Source organism: Pleurodeles waltl, chromosome 7 (assembly GCF_031143425.1).
Source record: "Pleurodeles waltl isolate 20211129_DDA chromosome 7, aPleWal1.hap1.20221129, whole genome shotgun sequence".
In the NCBI taxonomy this organism is placed as follows: Eukaryota; Metazoa; Chordata; class Amphibia; order Caudata; family Salamandridae; genus Pleurodeles; species Pleurodeles waltl.
Window position 1 is genome coordinate 804770526 of NC_090446.1, and position 24966 is coordinate 804795491.

The window sequence follows — 24966 nt, forward strand, 5'->3', positions numbered from 1 at the left end:
TCTATGAAAGATGCCCCAATACTAGCGAAGGGTAGTCCAAGCTCTGGTAATCTCCAGTCTGGACTATGCTAATGTCCTATATTTGGGCACTGCTAAATCTCTACTTAAACGACTTCAAATGGTACAAAATGTGGCAGCAATGCTCCTCCTCCATCCACCCAGATTTACATTATCAGCCAGCATGTTACACACCCTTTATTGGTTGCCAATTGAATGTCGGGTCCAACTCAAAGCAGTATACTATATGCAAAAGTGTCCTTCCAATTCAGGAACCATGTACTGGAGATCCTTGGTGTCCTGGTGAACACCTAGTCGCTCGCTCCACTCTAGCCATCAAGACCTGGGTGGAATTCCCATAATTAAAAGAACCCATCAAGATGGTTGAGCATATGTTTATCTGGGACCAAAATTGTGGAATACCTTGTCACAATCATTAAGGTGTTGCAAATCACTGTTTCCACCTTCTTCTTCAATAGTCACCTTTGGCTCTGGTAATACCAGTTGGTTTAGTGAGGAGGCCAGCGTGGGCAAACATTCAAAGGTAATCATGCACTCTATAATCAAACAAATAAATCAAAAATAAAATACGGAAGCAAAAAAGTTCTAATTTGTAATGAGATTGCCCTTGCTTTGGATAAGAATGAGATAAGAGAGCATCATTCCTAAATGACACGCATGTGTTGGAATTATGAGTTTGAAGGTATTTAATGCATCCAATAATTATCAAATGTGTCAAATACCTCAAACCCTGTTCAATTTCAGTAGATCAATCTTGCTGAAATTTAACAGGAAAAAAGCTTGGGGTGTTTAACATACCATTCAAATTTTAGTGCATAAAACTCCAACTTCAATATGTTATTCGCTAGAAAAGTGCAATAGGTGTTAATTATTGGACCCATTAAATAATGAACCTCTGAAATCCTTATTTACCAGGTGTGAGAAGTAGCACTTATAATTAGGCCCTAAGTGCCAAGGTTTATCAACCCAATGGGAAAGAAAAATAAGGAGGTACTAGAAGATTTACATGAAAATTTAAGTGCAGCATATATGCCAAAAGATTCGTTTGAAAGGGGACAAGTCATTTCGACTAATAATTTGACTTATTACTACAGAGAAAGGTAATAGCTGCCTCAATACTCTATCGTGCATTTGGCAACATTGTACTCAAGACATTGGAAATTAGTAGATGTAATGATCTGTAGCTGGCCTTGCAGGTTGTGGCAAGAGCAAGCAACATAATCCAGGCTCACTTGTGCCAAGCGCATTCAATGTAGAAATGGGTTGAGGTAGTCAGTGAATGTCTGAGATGCCTGGCAAAAGACTTTGCATACCTGAAGTCAGTGTCCGAACACAAACTGCAATTCCTATGACTCTTTGGAAGTCTCATGATGTTTGGGAATTGTGACAGGTATTTGGTTATAAGCTGGGTATCACTGCTAAGCAATCGAGGTGCTTAATTGCTGAAACAGGAGCCGTGGGGCTAGTTCTTGTAGATACTTACGGAACTGGTATTTTTCCTGAAACGTGTTTGGAAATACAGAATCTGAGTACAGAGAAGTATTAAAAGGACATTGTTCCGTATTTGGAGAAACAAACTTTGATACTTAATGTAAAGAATGAGTAGAGAACTATATATTTTGTTGAACTTTATTGGTTACAGCACATAAGGGAACAGAATGATTATTTTCTCTATCTAAAGACTTTTGAGGTATTCAAGATCTAACACTTTATTTCAGATTATAGTGCAGTTCAGGAAAGATTTTGCCTTTAGATATTCACTGCAATCCATAGACACTAATGCCAGCTAGTCTAACAAGTTTAAATGTCAATACCAAGTGCCTTTGCTTTGCTTAGTGTTGGCCTACGTACTGCAACTGTTAGCATAGGAAAATGTGGATGTAGGCAAGTACCGAACTGTACATTGCGCCCGTTGGATCCAGACTGCAAAATTAGTGCAGTCTGAAACTGAGGTATTTCAAGAATACTGCATACTACCACCTCTCATGTGTAGACTCTAAGAAGATTGCCTTAATTCGTACGAATCAGAGATTTGTCACGTTTCACTCTTTTCGATGAGGTGAGGATGGTATTAAATTGGGGCCAAAGGTCAGTGCACATACAAATCCCTAAGCAGAGGGAAAACACAGGTATGATTATTGTTATATTACTTGAAATGCCGAAGAACTTGTAGGTCCAATTTTCTGACCATGGTTTTGAAAAGAGTTTGAGATCATCATTGTTAACAGGGGACACTATAGTGGTAGTGTCCAATTCAGAGATGGAACAACATGGTTTTACCACATATATCATTATTAGTAAAAAAAAAAAAATATTGACAACGTTTTTATTTAAGGTAAATTTAGTATATGGAGAGTCATTAACTATTAGTGTATAGGGTCCGTGCTGGAATTAACACACACAAAACATGATAATGAACCTGACATGGTTATTTTACACTACCGATGAGGTAAGACACGTTGATGCAGAAGTGGACATGCTTTTGCCCATGCTACGTACCTGTACTTGCTCGGTTTACAGTAAAACCTTAACCTGGATTAAGGCAGCCCAGGACTATCAGATGGATCAGGGATGCAAAGGGTACTAGGCAGGCATGTCCCCTAAATAATATTCTACACTAGCATTATGAAAACATGTTACAGGGTTCTCGGGGGCAACAATAAGTTTGTAGTATGTGGGAGAAAATAAATTGCGCTATAAACTGCGCATCTGCTTTTGGGAACATGTATCTTTTATTTTCAGGAGACTTGTTTTTTTCACCTGACCTTTGACGTGCTAATGAAATGACTGTGCCTGCTTGTTCCTGAATGTGCAGGGTTGGGTTGGAGATAGAAGAGTATTATAAGATTGTTAAATTGGAAATCGATGCTATTTTTGATATTAAGAGATCCCAATGTGCTTCTCTATTCAGGCACGACTCAGCTGAAATATTGCAGGGACAGTGACAGCTGTGAAGACGACAACAGTGCTCCAATCTTCACATCCTATTCAGTGATGGGGAACATAAAGCTGAGCAAAACCGATACACTACACATTGAATTCTATTTACATCAATGTCTTCTCCCTTTACTCATGTTCACTCAATTCATAGGGCTGTGATGGTTAGTATGTTCGCTGGTCTTGGTGGTGCTAAAGTTTGAATCACCTATTTATAGTTTGTAGTTGTATAGTTAGTTTAGAGCTTAGATGTTCATTTGTACTGTTTTACTACCTTTCTTATACAAGGAAGGAAGCGGTATGAAAATGCAGTGGATAATTGCTTGGAAAAATCAGCGTAACTCACACCAATGTCAGAAATGTAGTTCAGCGCCGCCAGGATAGGACGAAGTACTATAAATAAATGTGTGTGCAAGTCATTTTAGATTGGCAGGTAGGAGGTGAGTTTCGATCTGTAGGTAACCAAAGGGTGTCCTCTAATGTCTTTCAGAAGACACATCAACAACGTTTAGTACACAATTACAAGTGTCAAAATCACTGAAACCATTACAGGTTTGAAACAGATATATCCATAAAGTTGTAAAATTGTTGGGAAACTACGATTTGCACAACTGTAAATTAAAACAAAAAGGCACTTGAATGGATCATAAATATGAATTAATTTCACAAACTTTTCAGGCTTAATGCTTGAAGATCTAGTTGCGAGTAGGGATCGTCAACAGTGATTTTGAACTATAAAATGTACTTCTACTTAAAAAAGGTCCTCATAATTTTATGTCTAAGTTTATAGGAGGCATACAATTTCAATACAATGTAGGGGTGAATATGATCTTTGGCAAATTAGTCTACGTTTCTAAATTTAACCAAACCATTCTATTCAAACAAACTGCCTATGGTTTATATGAAAATATTTCCAGCATTTACAAAACGTTCACAAATTTGACAAATGATCACAATTTTAACATAATATTGTGAATATAATTTTCGTTTTGTAAGTATGTACCTCAGCAACTTTGCATCAAACACCGTCTCAACATCTTGAAGAACTGTGGGTAAATATTTCAAAGCAGCAACCTGCGAAGAGACATGATAATTGTTTAGTAATTGTGCTAGGACAATTCTTCTCACGTAAATTAAAGTTCATAGGCTAAACTGGTCGCACATCAGATGTTTGAATATATCCCCGAATATGCAGCAGTAAGAAATGCATGTATCGGAAAAGCAGAGGCCATAGATTTGTTGATGCATTTCTTCCTCAGTTTAAATCCACTGAAGTGCATACTCATAGCCAGTTATGATAGAGGGAGTGAGGGGCAAGATTGTTTTGTACTTTATATGCAATTAACCATTACTAACCGACTATGAAGATTCTGTTTTCAACTGTAATATTCACAAAGCTTCTAATGGCACTATGTAATAACTGTAGTGTGCTATTGGGGCAAGGAGATATGTGGGATTGGTGACATAGTAGACTAATGTAAGTAGAAGACACACACACAAATGTCGATCCTCCAGACTATGGGATCAGCAGGGTAAATTTATTAGATCAACCTATATATACATCATCAACTAACCTCAACTGAGAGGTTTACTTGCAGAGCTCTCACAGTAAGTGTTGAGGGCCAAAACACCTTTAATAGAAAGTGGCTGGTGGGATGGTGGTCTTGAGATCTTCCGCTTCTACTTCCACTTGTTCTGTGCAGCCCAGCCATCTGGCGACCAGTATCCAAAACATCTATGCTGACCTTTAAGAATTTCCACTTCTTGCAAATAAGGGTAAACCCACAGTCTTGGAGACTCTGAAATACTACACTTGGCCTGGCAGTATGCTTTTCAATTACATTAATCACCTTTACCATACCAGAAAGTAATTCCCTCACACAGTACCTGAAGACCTCCAAGGCACCTCCAACTGTGGTACATATATCAATACAAATCAACATTAGTGTGGACGATTATGACTTAGCAATACTCTTGATTGAGGAGGAGCTGCTGTTTGTCAAGTTGGGCTTCACCCTGGAAAGCAATTGCAACTTGCTGACCTCTCTAACATGGGGGGTGTGACAATGGTTCCTATATGGATTTTGATTTTCAGAAGGCCCATGTGCTTGCACAAGTGTCTTTCATCCAGACATTTAGACTTAATTCACAATTATGGGGTACAGCTTTGGGGAAGAACGATCTATCTTCTTTACAATGTCTGTCTTCTCTAACTAAGCTGGTACATCTTCCACCTTCTGCCCCATGTTGAATGCCACATGATGGAGGTCCAACATCCTGAAATAGTGAAGGAACCTCTCCAGCACATTATCAAGCACATGTGCCATAATCCCACTGTGACCAAAAGCAGAGGTTCAACAATGAGACAGCTGAAAGGGTTCCTGAGCCAGCCACCTCATATATGTTAGACTTCACCAATAGGTTCTAATCCAAGATGTCTGCCATGAAGACACCACTTAAGGAGTGAATGAAAGTCGGGGATGGTATTCCCAGTTGGGATACTACTGTGCCTGATTACAAATGGCCCAGTCTCCCTCACACCCAGTTTTACCCGTACAGGCTCCGGATTTGATTTTACTAGCCAATAATTCCAGCCAGTAAAATCACAAAGAGAAGCCAAGCCTCATCCCCGCTGCACCCCAACCATTTTTTATGGTAATGCAGGGACAGTCAGTGCTTTACCCTGCCAGAACATACTTTACTCATCCCTCACCTACACTAAGATGCCACTGCTCCCATTTGCAACCTGCTTTTTGAGCTGGTGGTAAATGGTAGTATTAAACCCATAGAATTGGTAATGCTATGTGGTGGTATTTTTTCCCAGTAAATCCATGCTAAAACATGTTTACCATTCCACAGGGTTTAACTCATATTAGAAGTAAACATGTATGGAGTATATGTGCATGCCATTGTGGTAATTAAAAACACTGTGTCAGACTCATAAAGAGTTCCAATAAGCTGTGCTCAGGGGGGTTTGGAGCAAGACCTTGGCAAAGCCAAGATGAGTTTAGCTGGGTGTCAGAGAATATTGTGGGATGCACCACCTACTCTGGCATTGGCACCACTGGCATCTATGTATATGGGACCGGTGCAGGGATTCATGCTGGGACTGAAGTAGGTGCAGAGCCTGAAGCATGCTTGTGCAGACTCAACTTAAATACAAGTTGGCTGATATGATGAACATCAGAAATATGCTTAGGAGATCATGAGGGATGACACTGGAAATCAAGTATAATGGTGTTGCAAGTGGGTTCCGCCCATTTAATATAACCAGATTATTTGCTTTTTGATCACCCGATTTTGGACTCTTTCCTGTGGGTTAGTCTCACAACTTGTGTCTCACCACAGTAATCAAATGGTAAATGAACTGTATATGTTTACGCCCAGTGTCTGCCTTTTAAGATAATGCTGCTGTGATGCAGCTAGGGTAGAGGGAACTTGGCTGGTTACATGTGAACATATGTGCACATGTGTGTAGGCTTCGAATGTGAGACTACCATTGTTTGCATTCCAGTAACTGTGCACAGGGAGTGTGGCAGAGATGGGACTCTGCAAGGTAGATCTTGACCTGGGACAGGCCTTATAATACTAGTGGACACTCATAGGTAAGGTCATTAGGGTTTATTAGTTTATCTGCAGTATCATTCTATTATACACATTGGGGGAATCTGCCTTAAAGTGCAGTTTTGCTTCTGCTGGTCTTCCAAAGTCCAGTAGGGTATCAAGCAGGGGTAAAACATGTGCACCAATTTTGAATATGCAGGTCACAAGAACTTACATGCACAGATGGCACCAAGGGCAGACCTGCTGTTGAAAACCCAAGTCACCCTGCTGGGCCAAGTTAATTACTCTGCTCCCCAGAAGAGGGACAATGGCCTCCTTACACAAAAAGAGTAATTAACAGTGCTTCCATCAGCTTCTGAGAAGGAAGTGGTGGGGAAGAAAATCTGCATCTGTTAATTAGCTGTCACAATGTGCCAGGACGGGGACAGCCCAGGTCCACTGAACAAAGGAGGAAGCACACACCTCTGGAGCAACAGAGGAGGGGGCTCCTCTTTGACATTTTGGTGAAAAGTCTCTAGCAGTGATGACAGCTACGGGTGGAGATAAGGCCCCACACAGGAGTTGTGAATAGGTACCAACTGACAGCACCACTTTGAGTTGTCCTAGCATGCGGTGCAGCAGGGTTGGAACAGGGTGAAGGGGTGATGTGGCACCCTTCATTTGGCCAGGGGTTCCTGGCATCTAAAACTTTCCATCCCGACATAAAAGCTCTTGCCCAAGGGACAGAAAGAGAGTTGGACACTGGAATAGGATGCCAGTAACACCACAGGGAGCTGGAAGGACAGGTCCTCTGATTCCCTAGTGGACTATGCCTACAGCTAACCCCGGGACCAAAGGGTCTCTAGAGGACCAACGAGGCTCATTCCATTGCATCCCTTTAAGGCCAGCTGGGGGACAACCTGGACTTCTTCATATACCACCTGGGTGGGCCAGTGAGCAGTGGTTGGACCATGCTTCATTAATAATTTATAGTCCTGAAAGAAGGCTTGCATGGGCCAGCCAATGAAGATATGGGGCCTGAGACCACATCTCTGGGCCCCAAATGCAGAAGAGGGTCGCAGACCTCAAACCCAGGACCCTAAGTCCTGGAGGCCGGTATTTTGCTGATTGATGACTGGGTACCCTATCCTGAGCATCCCCTCAGTGGCAGTGGCCTGGCCCTACTGCCCCTACCTGTGTTCGGGGGAGTGGCGGAACCACCACAACAGCTTGCCCACACACAGCAGTCAGGGACTAGGAGATTGAGGCCACCTATTGTGCAGAGATAGAGCTTGCCTGGGAGGGAACCCTGCTGAGCAGTGCAGGAGTGGGCAGCCTACAATGTCCTGATGTGGGAACTCTGTCGGAGTGTCCAGAGTGGGATCCTGCACTGAGGAAAAAAAGAAAAAGATGACACAGGGTGGGAGCCTTGCTCTACAAAGAAAAGCTGCGGCTGGAGATGCTTATACCGCATTCACGGTCCGCAGAGGGAATGCCTCAATAATGCCCTCTTAGCCTGGCAAAAGCATTGCTTATATCTGGTTGTGGTGGCACAAGATGGTCAGGGACACATCTAATAATCAAAAGAAGGATTGTGGGTGGGCTGCAGGAGTCATGGAAGCCGATCATAAGTGAAACACAAAAGTGAACTTAAGTTAGAAAGGTCAGGAGTATAAGTCCTCCTCAAACAGTATTTCCAACATTATTTTTAAAACACAAGGGTAGAACTTTTGTTTTTTAGACTGGGAGTGCAGTGACGTCTAATGGTTGGTTCTATAGCTGCATTTTCTATGGCTTAAATGTGTTAAAGAACGACACAAGTGAAGTGGGTGAGTAGGACAAACCTGGATTTTGTAGCCACCAAGGCCATTTGCCTTCTCACCTCGTCTTGATGTTCACCTTCAGACTTAGTGCCTGATTTAGAGTTTGGTGGATGGATTACTCCTTCACATGTTTTACAAGTACTCTATATCCTACAGCACAACAATACAGGGGACAGGATATTAGTCACATTTGAACAAATTATCCCACCTGGCAAACTTTACATTAAGCCCATAACCAATTTTTTTTAATGCAAATTTCTCCAGTGGGGCATGGTTGGAAACTATGCAAAGCTCCATGCGGCCAGATGCCTTTCCTGCAAGTCCTGTTGAGCCAATTTTCAATGAGGCAAATTTCTCCTAGAAGGATTGCTTGCTTTGGGAGCATTCCCCCCCGGGAATACCTCAGAACCTTTTCCCAATCATGTGGAGTTGTACAAAATGACACCATGGCCTATTCAGATTTTGGACTATCGGTTACTCCATCACAAATGTGAAGGATATCCCATCAGCCTTATTTCAATTGCCACTGGATATAACACACTTGTAATAAAACAGACAATTGGAGTAACCTGTACACCAAACTCAAAATATGGCACTAATACCAAATATTTTTCAAGGCTGGAAAGGTTCCTACTGGGCAGGGCTACAGGCATCAAGTCTCTCTCTACCCAGGTCTCTTTCAGGGTCCATTCTTTTGTGTGCCCTGGGGCCTCTTGGAACTAGAACACCTTTTGCCTTTTGTGTACCTGAGCAGGCAAAATCAGGGGGTCACTTGACCCATAGAGAGCAGGTCCAATCAGTGGGTGCCGGTAGGAGTCAGAAGTTCTTGAATGAGCCTAATCATCAAGTTAGAGGTAGGCGTCTTCTTCCAGCAGGCTCTTCAGGTAAAAACCTCACCAGACCAGGAATGTTCTGAGGAGGTGGTGGTGGAGATTGAGTTGCCTATTTTATCCTGTGTCCTGTGCCAACTATTAGTCTTACTGTAAAATAAACCACAAGACCTTGTTTCAAGATGGCAGAGCTCAGCTGCTATAAGACAGGTATGTCTTCAGCTCCTTAGCTATTCAATATTTATATGAGCTCAAACCCCATCTGACAGGGTTAATATTGTATCTTTCCCCAACTGCGAATACAGCCATCTGTCTAGAAGGGCCCTGGCAATGGAAATGGGAAACCCTGTGTAGCATCGCCATGTCAAAATAGGTAGTGCTACAGCTGCCCTTTATTAAGCCTTCTGTTCCTTTCAACTCCCAGATAGTTAATCCCTACTACATGGTCAGCAGATAACACCTTCTGTGCTTTCTGGGCTCACATGAAGGCTATGTCCACTGAACAACAGTTGTTCATTCTCTTAGGCAAGAATATATAATCTAGCATCTTTCTGTCAAAGCCCACTGTGCTGTTCTACCAGTGACCTGGGTCACATGACGGTAAATGTTGTGGGGCTGGTTGGATATTGTTTGCAGACATCGGGATGAAAGAGACCTACATGTGTGTTGGACATGGCCCTCTCTACAAGGTCACCCCCAAACTGTTTGCCTTCCTTCTCTTACTTTTTGATGGATTTTTATTTATTGGCCTTAGGACTCTGTGCACTTTACCACTTCTAACCAGTGCTAAAGTGCATTCGCTCTCTCCCTAAAACATGATTTGATTGACATGTACCTGATTGAAATATTTAGTGTACATTTATGTGCCTTGAAGAGTGGAATATCATGTACCCAGGGCCTGTAAATTAAATGCTACCACAGGGCCTACAGCACATATTGTGCCACCCACTTAAGTATCACTTTAAAACATGCCCCAGGCCTGCCATTCCAGACTGAAGATTTAGAACCCCTTGCCAAGCCTTAAATGCTTATTTTATTACATATACGTAACCGCTAAAGTAGCCCCTTGGTCGCCCATAGGGCAGTGTGCTATGTAATTAAAAGGAAGGGTATGTAATTTCGAGTTTTCCATGTCCTCGTATCGAAAAACTCCCAAATTCATTTTTTCACTACTGTTAGGCCTACCTCTCCCAATGAATAACATTGGGGATTCCTTATTAGATTTAATAAATTGTAATTCCTAAACCAGAGGTGGTAGATATCTTGTGTTTGGTATATATGAACTTGTAATGATAAACCCTCTTTAATGGTAAAGTCAGATTTATCATTTGCAAGTCTGAAAAGGCCAATTTAGTAAGCTGCCATTTTCCTGCGCTTAGCCCTCTGTGCCTGCAACCTGAATTAAGTCACATGACTGGGTGTAACAAATAGTTGAGACTTTGTTAATTCACACCAGACAGCCACACATTAGTGGGATTAGCAGAGCCTGAATGTGTCATTAACTGACTTGATGGGGGGCGGAGCTAAGCACAGCTCCACTTGCACCTGACTAGATAGGTCTGTGCCACCACACAATACACTTAACAACCCTGTATTGTAAGTGCAGCAAGCTAGGAGCCAGGGCAAGGGGGCATGAAACTCATGGAAATTCAAAGAACCCTTCTGGAAACGTCTCCCAACTTCTAGGAGCAGGGCACCAGGATATAAAAATACTGCTCTCAGACCCACTCGTCAGTTCACTACTGGATCTGTGGAAGGACTCTCAGAGAACTGCCTAATGCTGTGACCTGCGGAGCATTTTACCAGGCTGCTGCTGTGCCTGCAAGAACTGCTTTGCTGCCTGGAGCCTGCCTTGAACCTTCAGAGGCCAGCCCTGCTGTGGAGCCCTGCATCTTCACCTGCACCCAGGACTTCAGAAATGACTCCAAGGGATAGTTTAGCTGGCCTCCTGTTCAGAATGACAGGGACGTAACAATATCCCACCATCTTGAACCTCTGTTTGATCCCAGCCTGAGTGAGTCTTGAACTCCCAAGAGGTCTCCATGAACTCCTGGACCCTTGGTTGTAGTGCAAAAGGCACCCAGGTGGAATTTTTCTAAAACTGAGGACTTCTATTTGGGACATTAAGCTTTAAAAGTGCATAACTGATTGAACTTTAGTGGTTTGGGCGTCAAATAATTTATTAATATTTATTCTATTTTTCTAAATTGGTTTGGGATTTTTATGGTGTTCTGTTTTCACTGCATTGCTGTTTGTGTGTCTCCGTTTGTATCTCTCATATGAGATCTAATCTAAAGTAAGCTTCGGAAAACAGCCGCGCGGTCCAATTCACCCTGCAGCGTTCCCGTATCATTGTACAATGGCTGCTTTAAGATACGGAGACTACCTCGACATTATGACTATTTTGGATTGAATATATGACACTAAGCCCTGATGAAGTCCTTAAGAGAAAAACTTCTCAGAGGATGAAACACGTGTTGGCTGTTCTTATGGAGGATATTAGAACATTATGAATAAAACTGGATTCTGAGACAAACACGCGTTTGTTGTCAATTTACGAAGAAGACTGGTCATATTAGTAACTTCTAATTGTGATATCACGAGTGCTCTGACACCTGTTCTTTTTCTGTTTTGTTTCCCTTGAAACATTGGAGGACTAAGGAAGATCCTCCTGTCAGAAGCACCGTGCCATGAACGGAATGTGTTATTACTTTGATGGATTCACTGTGAGCGCCCTAATCCTATGAATATCTTCCTTGTTGGCACTGTTTTGATCGCCTTCTTTAGTGAGTAGAATAGGGAACCACCAGTCATATGCAGGCACCGGAACCTGGCCTTCAGGAGGCCGAAGGTCCGCTCTATAATCCTCCTAGTTCACCCATGTGCCTCATTGTAGCGTTCCTCTGCCCTTGTCCTGGGATTCCTCACTGGGGTCAGTAGCCATGACAGGTTGGGGTAACCAGAGTCACCTGCAAATGGCGAGGGACAACTGTTAGACACACACTAACTCATAGGGACATCCACAGACCCAGACAACTATTCCCACTGTATTGGGTCCATGTGCTCACCTAATAGCCACACCCGGTGCCTCTGGAGTTGCCCCATCACATAAGGGATGCTGCTATTCCGCAGGATGTAAGCATCATGCACTGAGCCAGGGAATTTGGCATTAACATGGGAGATGTACTGGTCTGCCAAACATACCATCTGCACATTCATCGAATGGCAACTCTTCCAGTTTCTGAACACCTGTTCACTCCTGCTGGGAGTACCAAGGCCACATGTGTCCCATCAATGGCACCTACGATGCTGGAGATATGTCCCAGGGCATAGAAATCACCTTTCACTGTAGGCAAATCCTCCACCTGAACGAAAACGATGTAGCTCCGCATGTGTTTCAGAAGGGCAGACAACACTCTGGACAACACGTTGGAAAACATAGGCTGGGACATCCCTGATGCTATGGCCACTGTAGTCTGAAAAGACCCACTTGCTAGGAAATGGAGTACCGACAGCAGCTGCACTTGAGGGGGGATTCCTGTGGGATGGCGGATAGCTGACATCAGGTCTGGCTCCAACTGAGCACACAGTTCTAGGATTGTGGCATGATCAAGCCTGTAGGTGATGATCACATGTCGCTCCTCCATTGTCGACAGGTCCACCAGCGGTCTGTACACCGGAGGATGCTGCCATCTCCTCACATGCCCCAGCGGACGGTGCCTATGGAGGAGAACATCGAGCAGAGAGTCAACCAACTCTGAGGTACGTTAACACAGCTTACGCTGAAAATATTAGCAATTTGACATTTGCCTGTATGAGTGTTTAGGCAAGGCCTAGGTATGTGTGACGCAGTAAAAAATAATGCCATGTGGGCCCATGAAATAGCGGCTGCCTGACCTGTAAGGTGAGACAATGGGATATGAGGTAACTGCGCTGGCGTTGTACACCGTTGCGGTAGGCGGTCAAAGACCACAGCACAATTCTGCATTGGTTAACATTGGACCCTATGGGTCCCAGGAGCCAATGACGACGTACGCTGGCGGTGACGGTACGCACCGCCACGGACGTGACCGCCATTTTCTATCTGTTAAATCACTTGATACCTGATCTTCGACAGGAGAGGACCTACACTGCAAGTGCTGCTGTGACCTCAGTCTGGAAGAGACAATGGCTCGTGTGTCTGGGGAAAGGGCCCCTGCCTTCAGCACGGAGGAGTTGGAGAAATTCGTGGATGGGGTCCTCCCCCAGTACACGCTACTCTACGGTCCTCCAGACAAACAGGTAAGTACACTATGAGCATGCTGTATGGGCAATGCATGTGTGGAGTGGGGTGGATGAAAGATGGGGGGGGTGAGAATGATGCGAGCATGAAATGACGGTGAGTGCAAGTGCGTCATGGCAAGGGTAGGGATGCGGGCCAATGACTGTGACGGTGCAGATGGTAATTACTTCTCTTTTTCCCCTGTAGAATTCCTGTAGGTCAGCGCCCACCAGAAGAAGGACATTTGGCGTGCTATCGCCAAGGAAGTCCGGACCCTGGGGACCTACCACAGACAGAGCACCCACTGCCGGAAAAGATGGAACGACATTCGCCGCTGGAGCAAGCAGACGGCGGAGGCCCAGCTGGGGATGGCCTCCCAACGTGGGAGGGGTGCCCGTCGCACCATGACCCCCCTTATGTTCAGGATCCTGGCGGTGGCATAGCCGGAGTTGGATGGGCGCTTGAGGGCATCACAGCAGCAACAAGGGGGTGAGTACACTCTCATTCTGCTGATTCAGCGCGCATTGGAGGTGTCTGGGTGGGGGAGGTGGGCTGTGGGTTCCCCTAGGCCAGGGCAAGTTTAGTAGTTAAGGTCCCTTCTTCAGGCAGGCCCTGTGGCACCCCACCCCACCTGTGTACAGTGCCAACTACACCTAGTCAGGCTCCTGTGACATCCATGTGTGCAGAGATCAGCCATAGCCTTGTAAGCCATGTCCCAGGGATTGAATAGTGGACTCCAAGTGCGTGGCGTAGTGCAGAGGGCTTCTGTGTCTGTCGTGTCCGCAAACGGTAGCGGTATTGCATGCACTCAACATGTCTTTCTTCTGTCTTCCCCACCCATTTTTGTGGTCTCCCTGTTCTTGTGTGCATTAGCATCATCAGGCAGAGGAGCAGTGGCACCGGAGCAGGAGGGAGCTGCATCCCACATTGCCCTGGAGGGCAACACTACGGAGTCTGAAGTCACCAGTGGGACGGAGGGTGAGGGGAGCTCCACGGCGGGGACAGGAGCTGACACCAGCAATACGGACTCCTCCTCTGATGGGAGCTCCCTTGCAGTGGTGGCCCCATCTGTGTACCCGCATCTACAGGTACAGCTGCCACCCCCCCTACCAGCACCGCCCTCCCAGCAGCCCTTCAGTGTTTGCCCCGTGCCCGCTCACCCAGGAGGGTGGGCATCACCTTTGCCCCAGGCACCTCAGCCCCTGCCCCAGTAAACCCCTGCTGCCCTCAGTGAGGCGGCCATTGACCTCCTCAGGTCCCTCACTGTTGGGCAGTCTACCATATTGAATGCCATCCAGGGTGTAGAGAGGCAGTTGCAACAGACCAATGCATACCTGGAGGGCATTCACTCTGGTTAGGCAGCCCTTCAGCAAGCTTTTCAGACTCTGGCCTCAGCACTGATGGCAGCCATTGTCTCTGTCTCTAGCCTCCCCCCTCCAACTTCCTCCACCGAGACCCACACCCCTATACCTCAGCCTATCCCAAGCACACCATCAGACCAGCATGCACACACCTCAACAAACAAGGGAAGCTCTGGCAAACATAAGCACCACACATCCCACAGGCACTCACGCAAGCATCACACACATGCAGACACACCAACATCCACTCCTCCACTGTGTCCCCCTCCTCCTTGTCTCCCTCCTCCCTCCCAATCTCGTCTCCACTCACACCTACATGCACTACATCATCAGCCACTACCTCCATCACCAGCACACCCACCACCACACCCCGCTCACGTGCAGTCACCACACCCACTACCATTCACACATCCCCTGTGACCTCTGCCAGTGTGTCTGTGAGGCCACCTCCCAAGGTACACAAACGCAACCACACACCCACCCAACAGCCATCCACCTCACGACAGCCTCCAGCCCATTCACCTTCACCCAAAGTCACCAAACGTACACCTCCTACAACCACTACCTCTTCCTCCACTCCCACACCCCTTCTAGCTACCCGTCCCAGTGTTCCTAAGTAACTTTTCCTGGCCAGCCTTGACCTCTTCCCACACCTCCCCCACCCCTTCAGTCTCCTAGGGCCCGACTCTCCTGGTCCCAACCTAGCACCTCAGCCACAACATCGGCGGGACCAGTGGTGCCAGTAGTCACCAGATTATGGAGTGCAGCAGGGCAGCCATTGTGGCAAGGAGCCAAAGCACGGAGAGTCCCCAACCTGTCAAGCATAAAAAGTTGGATAGTGCCCGTCGGGAGAGGGGAAAGAAATCAGCCACCAAAGCCGCTCCCAGGGGTACAGTTGGGAGTGTGGAGACAGCTGCGACACCATCCAAGGTGTGGAAGGGGCACATTAAAACTGGCAAGTCTGGGAAGATCTGCACAGCAGACAAGACTGCCAGCAGTCCCGCTGCCCAGGAGAAGACCGCCAGCAGCAGCTGCCCAAGACAGAACCGCCAGCAGCAGCTCCGCTGCCCAAGACAGAACCGCCAGCAGCAGCCCCACTGCCCAAGACAGAACTGCCAGCAGCAGCCCCGGTGCCCAAGACAGAACCACCAGCAGCAGCCCCACTGCCCAAGACAGAACCGCCAGCAGCAGCCCTGCTGCCTAAGAGAGAACCACCAGCAGCCCCACTGCCCAAGAAAAGACCACCACCAGCTGAACCGCTGCCCAGGACACCGCCGCCAGAAGCACTGCAGGCCAGGACAAGACCGCCACCAGCAGAACCGCTGCGCAGGACACCACCACCAGCAGCACCGCAGGCCCGGACAAGACCACCACCAGCAGCACCGCATGCCAGGACACCGCCACCAGCAGCACTGCAGGCCAGGACACCGCCACCAGCAGAACCGCTGCCCAAGACAGAACTGCCAGCAGCAGCCCCGCTGCCCAAGACAGAACCGCCAGCAGCAGCCCCGCTGCCCAAGACAGAGCCGCCAGCAGCAGCCCCACTGCCCAAGACAGAACCGCCAGCAGCAGCCCCGCTGCCCAAGACAGAACCGCCAGCAGCAGCCCCGCTGCCCAAGAGAGAACAGCCAGCAGCCCCACTGCCCAAGAAAAGACCACCACCAGCTGAACCGCTGCCCAGGACACCGCCGACAGAAGCACTGCAGGCCAGGACAAGACCGCCACCAGCAGAACCGCTGCGCAGGACACCACCACCAGCAGCACCGCAGGCCCGGACAAGACCGCCACCAGCAGCACCGCAGGCCAGGACACCGCCACCAGCAGCACCGCAGGCCAGGACACCGCCACCAGCAGAACCGCTGCCCAACACAGAACTGCCAGCAGCAGCCCCGCTGCCCAAGACAGAACCGCCAGCAGCAGCCCCACTGCCCAAGACAGAACCGCCAGCAGCAGCCCCACTGCCCAAGACAGAACCGCCAGCAGCAGCCCCGCTGCCCAAGACAGAATCGCCAGCAGCAGCCTCGCTGCCCAAGACAGAACCGCCAGCAGCCCCACTGCCCAGGAAAAGACTGCCAGCAGCTGAACCGCTGCCCAGGACACTGCCGCCAGCAGCACCACAGGCCAGGACAAGACCGCCACCAGAAGAACCACTGCCCAGGACACCGCCGCCACCAGCACCGCAGGCCCGGACAAGACCGCCACCAGCAGAACCGCTGCCCAGGACACCGCCGCCAGCAGCACCGCAGGACAAGACCGCCACCAGCAGAACCGCTGCCCAGGACACCGCTGCCAGCAGCACCGCAGGCCAGGACAAGACCGCAACCAGCAGAACCGCATGCCAGGACACCGCCGCCAGCAGCACCGCAGGCCAGTGAGCGCCAATGATTCCCATGCTACTGAGCCCACCACAGGCAGGATGAAGCACTCTGGGCTCCAAGCCCCCTCCAGAACCAGTGGAGATTCACATCCACTACCTCAGTCCTTGGCAGGATGAAGCACTCTGGGCACCAAGCCCCCTCCAGAACCAGTGGAGATTCACATCCGCTACCTCTGTCAACCAGTGGAGATTCACATCCACTACCTCTGTCCTTGGCAGGATGAAGCACTCTGGGCACCAAGCCCCCTCCAGAAATAGTGGAGACTCACATCCACTACCTCTGTCCTTGGCAGGATGAAGCACTCTGGGTACCAAGCCCCCTCCGGAACCAGTGGATATTCACATCCACTACCTCAGTCCTTGGCAGGATGAAGCACTCTGGGCACCAATCCCCCTCCAGAACCAGTGGAGATTCACATCCAGTACCTCTGTCCTTGTCAGGATGAAGCAATCTGGGCACCAAGCCCCCTACAGAGCCAATGGAGAAAGGCATCCACTTGAGAGACTGTGGCTTTGCACTCCCCAGGATTGAACAGTGGGCAAACCACCCACTGTAGAGACTTGAGAGACTGTGGCTTTGCACTCCCCAGGATTGAACAGTGGTCAAACCACCCACTGTAGAGTCTTGAGAGACTGTGGCTTTGCATTCCCCAGGATACATCAATGGGCATGGAGCCCCATCATGGATCTGGCGTCATGCACTCAACCTGCTGAGGTGCCCCCCCTTTCCCTTCCCCCTGAGGTGGCTGTTTTATTTCTATCTGATGCCCCTGCAGTGTTCTCTCCGTCTTGTTTGGGTATTGAGTGTGGGCTTGCCCATGCCTTTTGGGCCCAGTGATCCACGGACTGTGATGGTGGAATCCCTTGGACTTGTGTTCTCGGTGTATATAATTGAATATAATATAAATGTATATATTTGTAAATATTTTTGATTTATGTAATTGAATATATAACAATTATTCGACTCCTTTCCTTTTGTCCTTGCATTCTTCCATGGGGGCTTGGGGGGGTGTAACTGTAATGTATCAACATGTATTAGTGTGTGTGTTTTAGTGGGTGAGGGTGGGGGTGGGGGTGTTGCGTGTTGCATGTGTGTGTCACTGTTTTTTCCCTCCCCCCTCCCCTGTGTCGTAGGTGCAGTACTCACCGTGGTCTTCACCGCCGGCGTTCGTGCTCCTGGTAGAGGATCAGGAAGAGAATGGCAGGTAGAATTTGGAGTTACGGCTCCATGGCTTCCTGGTTCCTCGTGGGGTGTGTAGAGGTGAGCATTTTCCCTTCGAAGTCCTGTTTCCGCAATGTTTTTGTTCGCGTTGAATCCTCCCCGGAAAAGGTGGTGGATTGGTGGGTTGTAATAGTGTGGGCGGTACATTGTCCTCCGGCTGTCTGTTGGCGGTTACTGTCGCTGTGTTTGTATGTACCGCTGTGCCGGTCGGAGTGTTAAAGTGGCTGTCTATTTTGGCGGTTTCTGCCATGGTCGTGATTCATTTTTTTTTACCGCCGGCCTGTTGGCGGTTTTACCACCGCTTTAACACCGACCGCCAGGGTTGTAATGACCACCTATATGTGACGAGTCTGGCCGCTGGAGTACCGTTGGTCCTTTAAATGAGCAGGTATTGTCAGTTATCAAATATTTTCTTGTTTTCATTTTGAAATAGAGATTACCTGCACCTCTTAGCAGGGGTTAAATACTTTTAGCATCTCTGGTGCCCAGGATGTAAGGGTTACATCCTCATTTGCCACACTCGGGTGACGAGGACATAACAGTTACATCCTGCTAAGGGCCCTCCTGATGGCCAAGCAGCCCCCTCCCCTGGGCAGGGATGGAAGGGGAAGCGCTTACCCTTCCACCCCGCCCCCCTGTGGCATCTGATGATGTCAGCGCACGATCGTACGCTGAACTCATCAGAGGCTGCCCCCACCTTCCAGCACGGATCGGAATAGAAATGCTACGTGGAGGGGGTGAGTGAGGCATCAAAGGAAAGGAGATGCCTTTCTTTCCTTTGATGCCTCTCTCATCATTCCTGCTGCCCGATCGGGATGTGATGGGGCAGCAGAAATGCCCACTAGACAACAGGGAGTTTGTCATTTTTTTATTTACTCAAATGGGGAGCGGCCCGTTGGGCAAATGCCGCCTCCCAAAGTGGGCAAATTATTTCAAGGCCATTTCTGCCCCCCCTGGGGGCAGATCGGCCTTTTCTAATTAGGCTGATCTGCCCCCAGGCAGGGAAGAAACCGCTAGACACTAGGATTTATTTTTGTTTGTTTGTTTGTTTTATGATTTTTAGATGTAGGGAGCGACCCCTTAGGCTAGGGTCACTCCCCTGGGGTCAAAATTACCTTTAGGCCATTTCTGACCCCCCCCCCGGGGGCAGATTGGCGAATTTCTATAAGGCCAATCTGCCCCCAAGGAGGGCAAAAACCACTAGACACCAGGGATTGTTTTGGTCAATTTCACACAAGGGGGGCGACCCCTTAGGCAAGCGTCTCTGCCCTGTGGGAGAGGAATTTGTTTTCAGGCCATTTCTGCCCTCCTGTAATTAGGCTGATCTGCCCCCGCTTGGGGGCAAAAACCTCTAGGCACCAGTGATCTTCTTTTTTTTTTTTTTTTTTGATGTGAGGAGAGACCCCTTAGGCAAGGGTCGCTCTCCAGGAGGGACAAATATTTTTAGGCCATTTCTGCCCAACTTGGGGGCAGATCGGCCTATTTTTATTAGGCAATTCTGCCCCGAAGGTGGGGCAGAAACCATTACACACCGAGATTTTTATTTTTTGTGTCAATTTCAATCAAGGGGAGTGAACCCTTACGCAATGGTTCTTCCCCTGGGGGGAAACTTATTTTAGGCCATTTCTGCCCCACTTGGGGATAGGTTGGCCTATTTATATTAGGCCGATCTGCCCCCAAGGGGGGGCAGAAACCACTAGGCACCGGGGATTTATTTTTGGGCCAATTTCACGCAAGGGGAGCGACCTCTTAGGCAAGGGTCGCTCCCCTGGGGGGGGATTTATTTTAGGCCATTTCTTCCCCCCTTGGGGGCTGATCGGCCTATTTCTATTAGGGGGAAAGAAACCACTTAGGCACCAGAGATTGATGTGTGTGTATGTCTGTGTTTTGTTTGGGGGGGCAGCCCCTTGGGCAAGGGTCGCTCCCCATGGGGACACATTACTGTTGGCCATATCTGCCCCCTTGGGAGCAGATTGGCCTACTTTTAGAAGCCGCATCTGCCCCCAAAGCCCACCAGAGACCAGGGAAGATTTTTCAAAAAAAGAGGGAGGGGATATGGCCATACCCCCACCTCAAATAAATGGGGCCACAGTTGTTCTGCCCCCGGCGGGTAGATGGGACATTTACTCCTGATCCACTTCCTGGGGGGGCAGAAAGCCTAGTAGATGAAAAAGAAAATAGTGGGGTGGTGGCTACCAACCAGTATGGGCATGGTTATGCCCCCACCCCAGCTGAATGGGGTAACAGTCTTTCAGCTCTTATCCCACAGCAAGCAAGAGGACATTTGATTATTTGGGGTTTTGGTTTTACATTAGGGCATGAGAGCTTGTCTTACTCTCAAAATCAACCCACTTGGAATGGTGAGGGCTGCACTTTTTGGACTTTGGGACGCTGCCATGTAGAAAAATCCACAAGACCTAGACACATCTGAGAACTAAACATCTGGGTGAGTCCAGGGTGGTGTGCTTCAGAGGCACCCTGCACCATTTTCTTACCCACAATGCCCTGTAAACCTCCAGCTTTGCTGGAAATCACACATTTTTCCCACATTTTTGTGATGGAACCTTCCAGAATCTGCAGGAATCCACAAACTTCCTACCACCCAGCATTGCCGCATCTATACCGATAAAAAATCTGCCCCAATTGTCTGGGTGAGAAAACACTATGGGATCCACGCAATCATACCTCCCTGGATTCCCTCGGGTGTCTATTTTTCAGAAATGTTTGGGTTTGGTACGTTTCCCTAGATGGCTGCTGAGCCCAGGACCAAAACCGCAGGTGGCCTCCCCGCAAAAACAGATAGTTTTGTATTTGATCATTTTGATGTCTCCACATAGTGTTTTGGGGCATTTCCTGTCATGGGCACTAGGCCTACCCACACAAGTGATGTATCATTTTTATCGAGAGACGTGGGGGAACACTGGGTAGAAGGACGTTTGTGGCTCCCCTCAGATTTCAGAACTTTGCAGTACCGAAATGTGAGGAAAAAGTGTTTTTTTGCCACATTTTGAGGTTTGCTAAGGAGTCTGGGTAACAGAACCTGGTGAGAGCACCCCAAGTTACCCATCCTGGGTCCACCTAGGTGTCTACTTTTCAGAAATGTACAGGTTTGGTAGGTGTTCCTAGGTGCCTGCTGAACTAGAGGCCAAAATCCACAGCTAGGCACTTTGCAAAAAACACGTCAGTTTTCAATGGAAAAATGTGATGTGTCCATTTGCGTTTTGGTGTGTTTCCTATCGTAGGCACTAGGCCTACCATACAAGTGAAGTACCATTTTTATTGGGAGACTTGGGAGAACACAGAATAAAAGAACAAGTGTTATTACAAGTTGTCTTCCTCTACATTTTTGCCTTTCAAATGTAAGACAGTGTGTGAGAAAGAAGTCATTTTGAGAAAATGCCCTGTAATTCACATGCTAATATGGGGATCCCCATTTTCAGAGATTTACAAATAACCACTGCTTCTAAACTCCTTATGTTCTGCCCATTTCAGAAATACATGGGTTTTCTTGATACTTATTTTTCACTTTTTAGATTTTACCAAATGAATTGCTATATACCCGGTTTACAATGATAACCCATTGCAAGGTGCAACTCCCTTACTGACTCTGGGTACCTTGGGTTCTTGATGAACCTACAAGCCCTATATATACCCGCAACTGCAAGGGTATATTCTTTCAAAAATCTACCATAGTTGGAAAAAGTTACAGAAGAAAACGTAAACAGAAATGGTTGTTTTTTTAAAACTCAATTTCTCTATTTGTTTTTATTTCAACCGTTACTCTCTATAGGAAAACCTTGAACGATCTACACAAATGACCCTTGCTAAATTCAGAATTTTGCCTACTTTTCAGAAATGTTTAGCTGATCTACCATTGGTTTCACACCCATTTCTGTCACTAACTGGAAGGAGGCTGAAAGCACACAAAATATAAAAAATGGGGTATCTCCCGGTAAAATGGCAAAACTGTATTGAAAAAATTGATTCAGATCTGCCTGTTTCTGAAGATGGTGATTTTAGCACCGCAAACATTTGTTGATGCCATTTGAGGGAAAAAAAACAGGTGCTTTCTTTTGCAGCACTTTTTCCCATTGTTCTAAAAAAAAAACAATTTGAGCTGTATTTTGGCTAATTTCTTGGTCTCCTCCAGTGGAACCCACGAACTCTGGGCACCTTTACAATCTCCAAAATGTTGGAAAAAGAGGATGAAGCTTTGGCGTGGATAGCTTATGTGAGCAAAACGTTATGAGGGCCTAAGCGCAAACTACCCCAACTAGCCAAAAAAAGGCCTGGTAGTGATGGGGTTAAAGAGAAAGGAACCTCCTCCCTTGACCATTTACTCATGGGAAATAGACTCAAAATGTTTGCTAAAGTACAGGCTCAATTTACCCTCCTCCCCCAAAATTTTTTGGGATTTCCAGAGACTACAACAATGCATCCATTGGTTTCTAGTCGCAGACCTGATAACCTTCCCTGACTCCCCAATACTGAAATATTTTATAACATGGGGCAACTACAGAGGGACAGTGCTCAGTCACTACAAAATAATAACTAACTATGCATACTCACTACAACAGTTTTGAACGAGTGATGGACCAACAGACTGACCAGGATTTCTCAGAGGAAGACTGGTATGACACTCTGCTAGCAAGCAACAAGAACCTACTGTAAGCTCATCTTAAATTTAGCTACTAAAAAAAAATGCACAGATGGCATTGCTCCGTAAACTGACCTGAAAATCTAGTGATGCCCTAAATGATTAGTGACACTATTCACTTCTTTTGAGAATGCATTGCCCTTCAGGCGTACTGGAACGAGGTATGGTCCACAATAATTAGTACAGTCAGGATTACATCCCCTCTCAGCAGGAAAGCGGTGCCATCCAACATGGCACCCAAGACTACCAAGAGATTCCTGACCGAAGAGGCAGACTGCTTGCAGTAGAGCTTGCGACAGCAAAAAACTTCATGCTTTGACTGTGGCTAACAGACATGATTGCAACCCTTGAGATATGGACATGGGAGATACATCATCATGCAACGTATGAACATGTTAAATATGTTGCGCCATCAGCCAAACTTCATGAGATCTGGGGCGACTTTCGGTTGACAAACATGAAATATCCTTGGGACTAGTACAGATGAGGCATACTCACACAGGTGATATTCTTCGTAAAGATACAATGTACTATAGACAGTGACGGACCACTCAGATTAATCCTTGTACATCTGAGATTTTGCACACTTACCTTCTCCAACCCTTAGCATCTTCATCAGAGTTAACATCATAAATAGATATATCAGATTCTGTCTGAGACGAGCCGTTGTCTAATGTCTATTTCAGTGGATCTTAACCTACTGACTTCTGTGGGTTCTCACTTTACCATTACTGGATCCCAGAGACCTCCAATGAATCATTATTTATATATTAGGACCCTTCACTGAGTCATTACTGAAGCCAGGGCCTACCGTCTAAACATTGTTGAAGATTTTAACCACAAAACTATACACAAAATACAGAAACAAGAATCCCATCAACTCATACACAAATGATAACACGTTTTATTTAATTTACAAACAAAGATACAAAAAATAAAATGTATTATAATAGGAAGGTAGGGGCTTTTCTACATTCAACTGGAACCTCACAGTGTACATACTGTATTCTGAGTGATGCACCTGCACTGCTGCCATGAAACAATTTAAGGACACTAATTTAATTTGTAGCCTCCAATTTCAAATTCCTTGACATTTACAGTACGTTTTAAAAATTGAAATTGTACACTTAGCCACTTTATTTATTTACACATTTGGGAACTCCTGGTCTATTTAATTAGCCATCAGATTTGAGGTACATCCTTACCCAACCTCCTCCCCATGTTTGCCCTCCACTCAATCGCCTTCTATGTTTAATCTTCAATTATTGTAGTCTTGTTGATTATATTGTATAATAATATCATTCTGTAAGTTATATTGTCTTCCTCACTTCCAGTTAAACATTTTTTTATTTTTTTGTACAAATGGCAATGACAATATAATTTGCTAATGTGCTTCAATTGGTATCTTGATCTAGAAATAAAAGGTGGCTAATAAATAAATAAAAAATTAACACTAGAGTTTCTATTCCTCTCTCAAGAAGTGAGGCTTCACACAGAATGTTGTAAGAGTGATGGATTGTCAAACATTAAAGTAAGTAACAACTTTTTGTAGAAAACCCTCTCTAGTCTTCAGCACCAATTTATCTGGAAAGAAGGCTGTGTAGAGCACCTGGCCTGATAAAGCTTTGCGCTCACTCATGTGATGATTTCAAGTTATCACAATGAGAAAGATCTTCTTTGAGGCCAAGAGATGTAGAGGGAAGTTGTGCAGTGGGGGTGCACATAACAAACATACATTGCAGAAACTGCATATGCCGTCTGTCATGGTCGGTGAGCAGGATGCAATTGGCCAAGAAGCCTCAGAGGTACTCTCACTGAGGCAAAGGGTTGAGGCTGAAACATCAAGATAATCCCTAATGTCCTGGACCTGTTGATCCAGAGGGAAGGCCCGAAAATGTTGTGTTCAGGATGGCTCTGATCAAAGGGAGCCTCTGCAA

The 24966-nt window shown here is 46.6% G+C and overlaps 1 protein-coding gene across 1 annotated transcript in view; it reads right to left on the bottom strand.

Moving 5' to 3' along the window:
- Nucleotides 1–24966, bottom strand: part of DOCK2 (dedicator of cytokinesis 2) — a 2133690-nt gene that overhangs the window by 1416624 nt on the left and 692100 nt on the right. The window contains exon 24 of the mRNA XM_069199340.1: nucleotides 3959–4029. Within this exon, the coding sequence (XP_069055441.1) occupies nucleotides 3959–4029 (71 nt within the window). The remainder of the gene's footprint in view (nucleotides 1–3958; nucleotides 4030–24966) is intronic.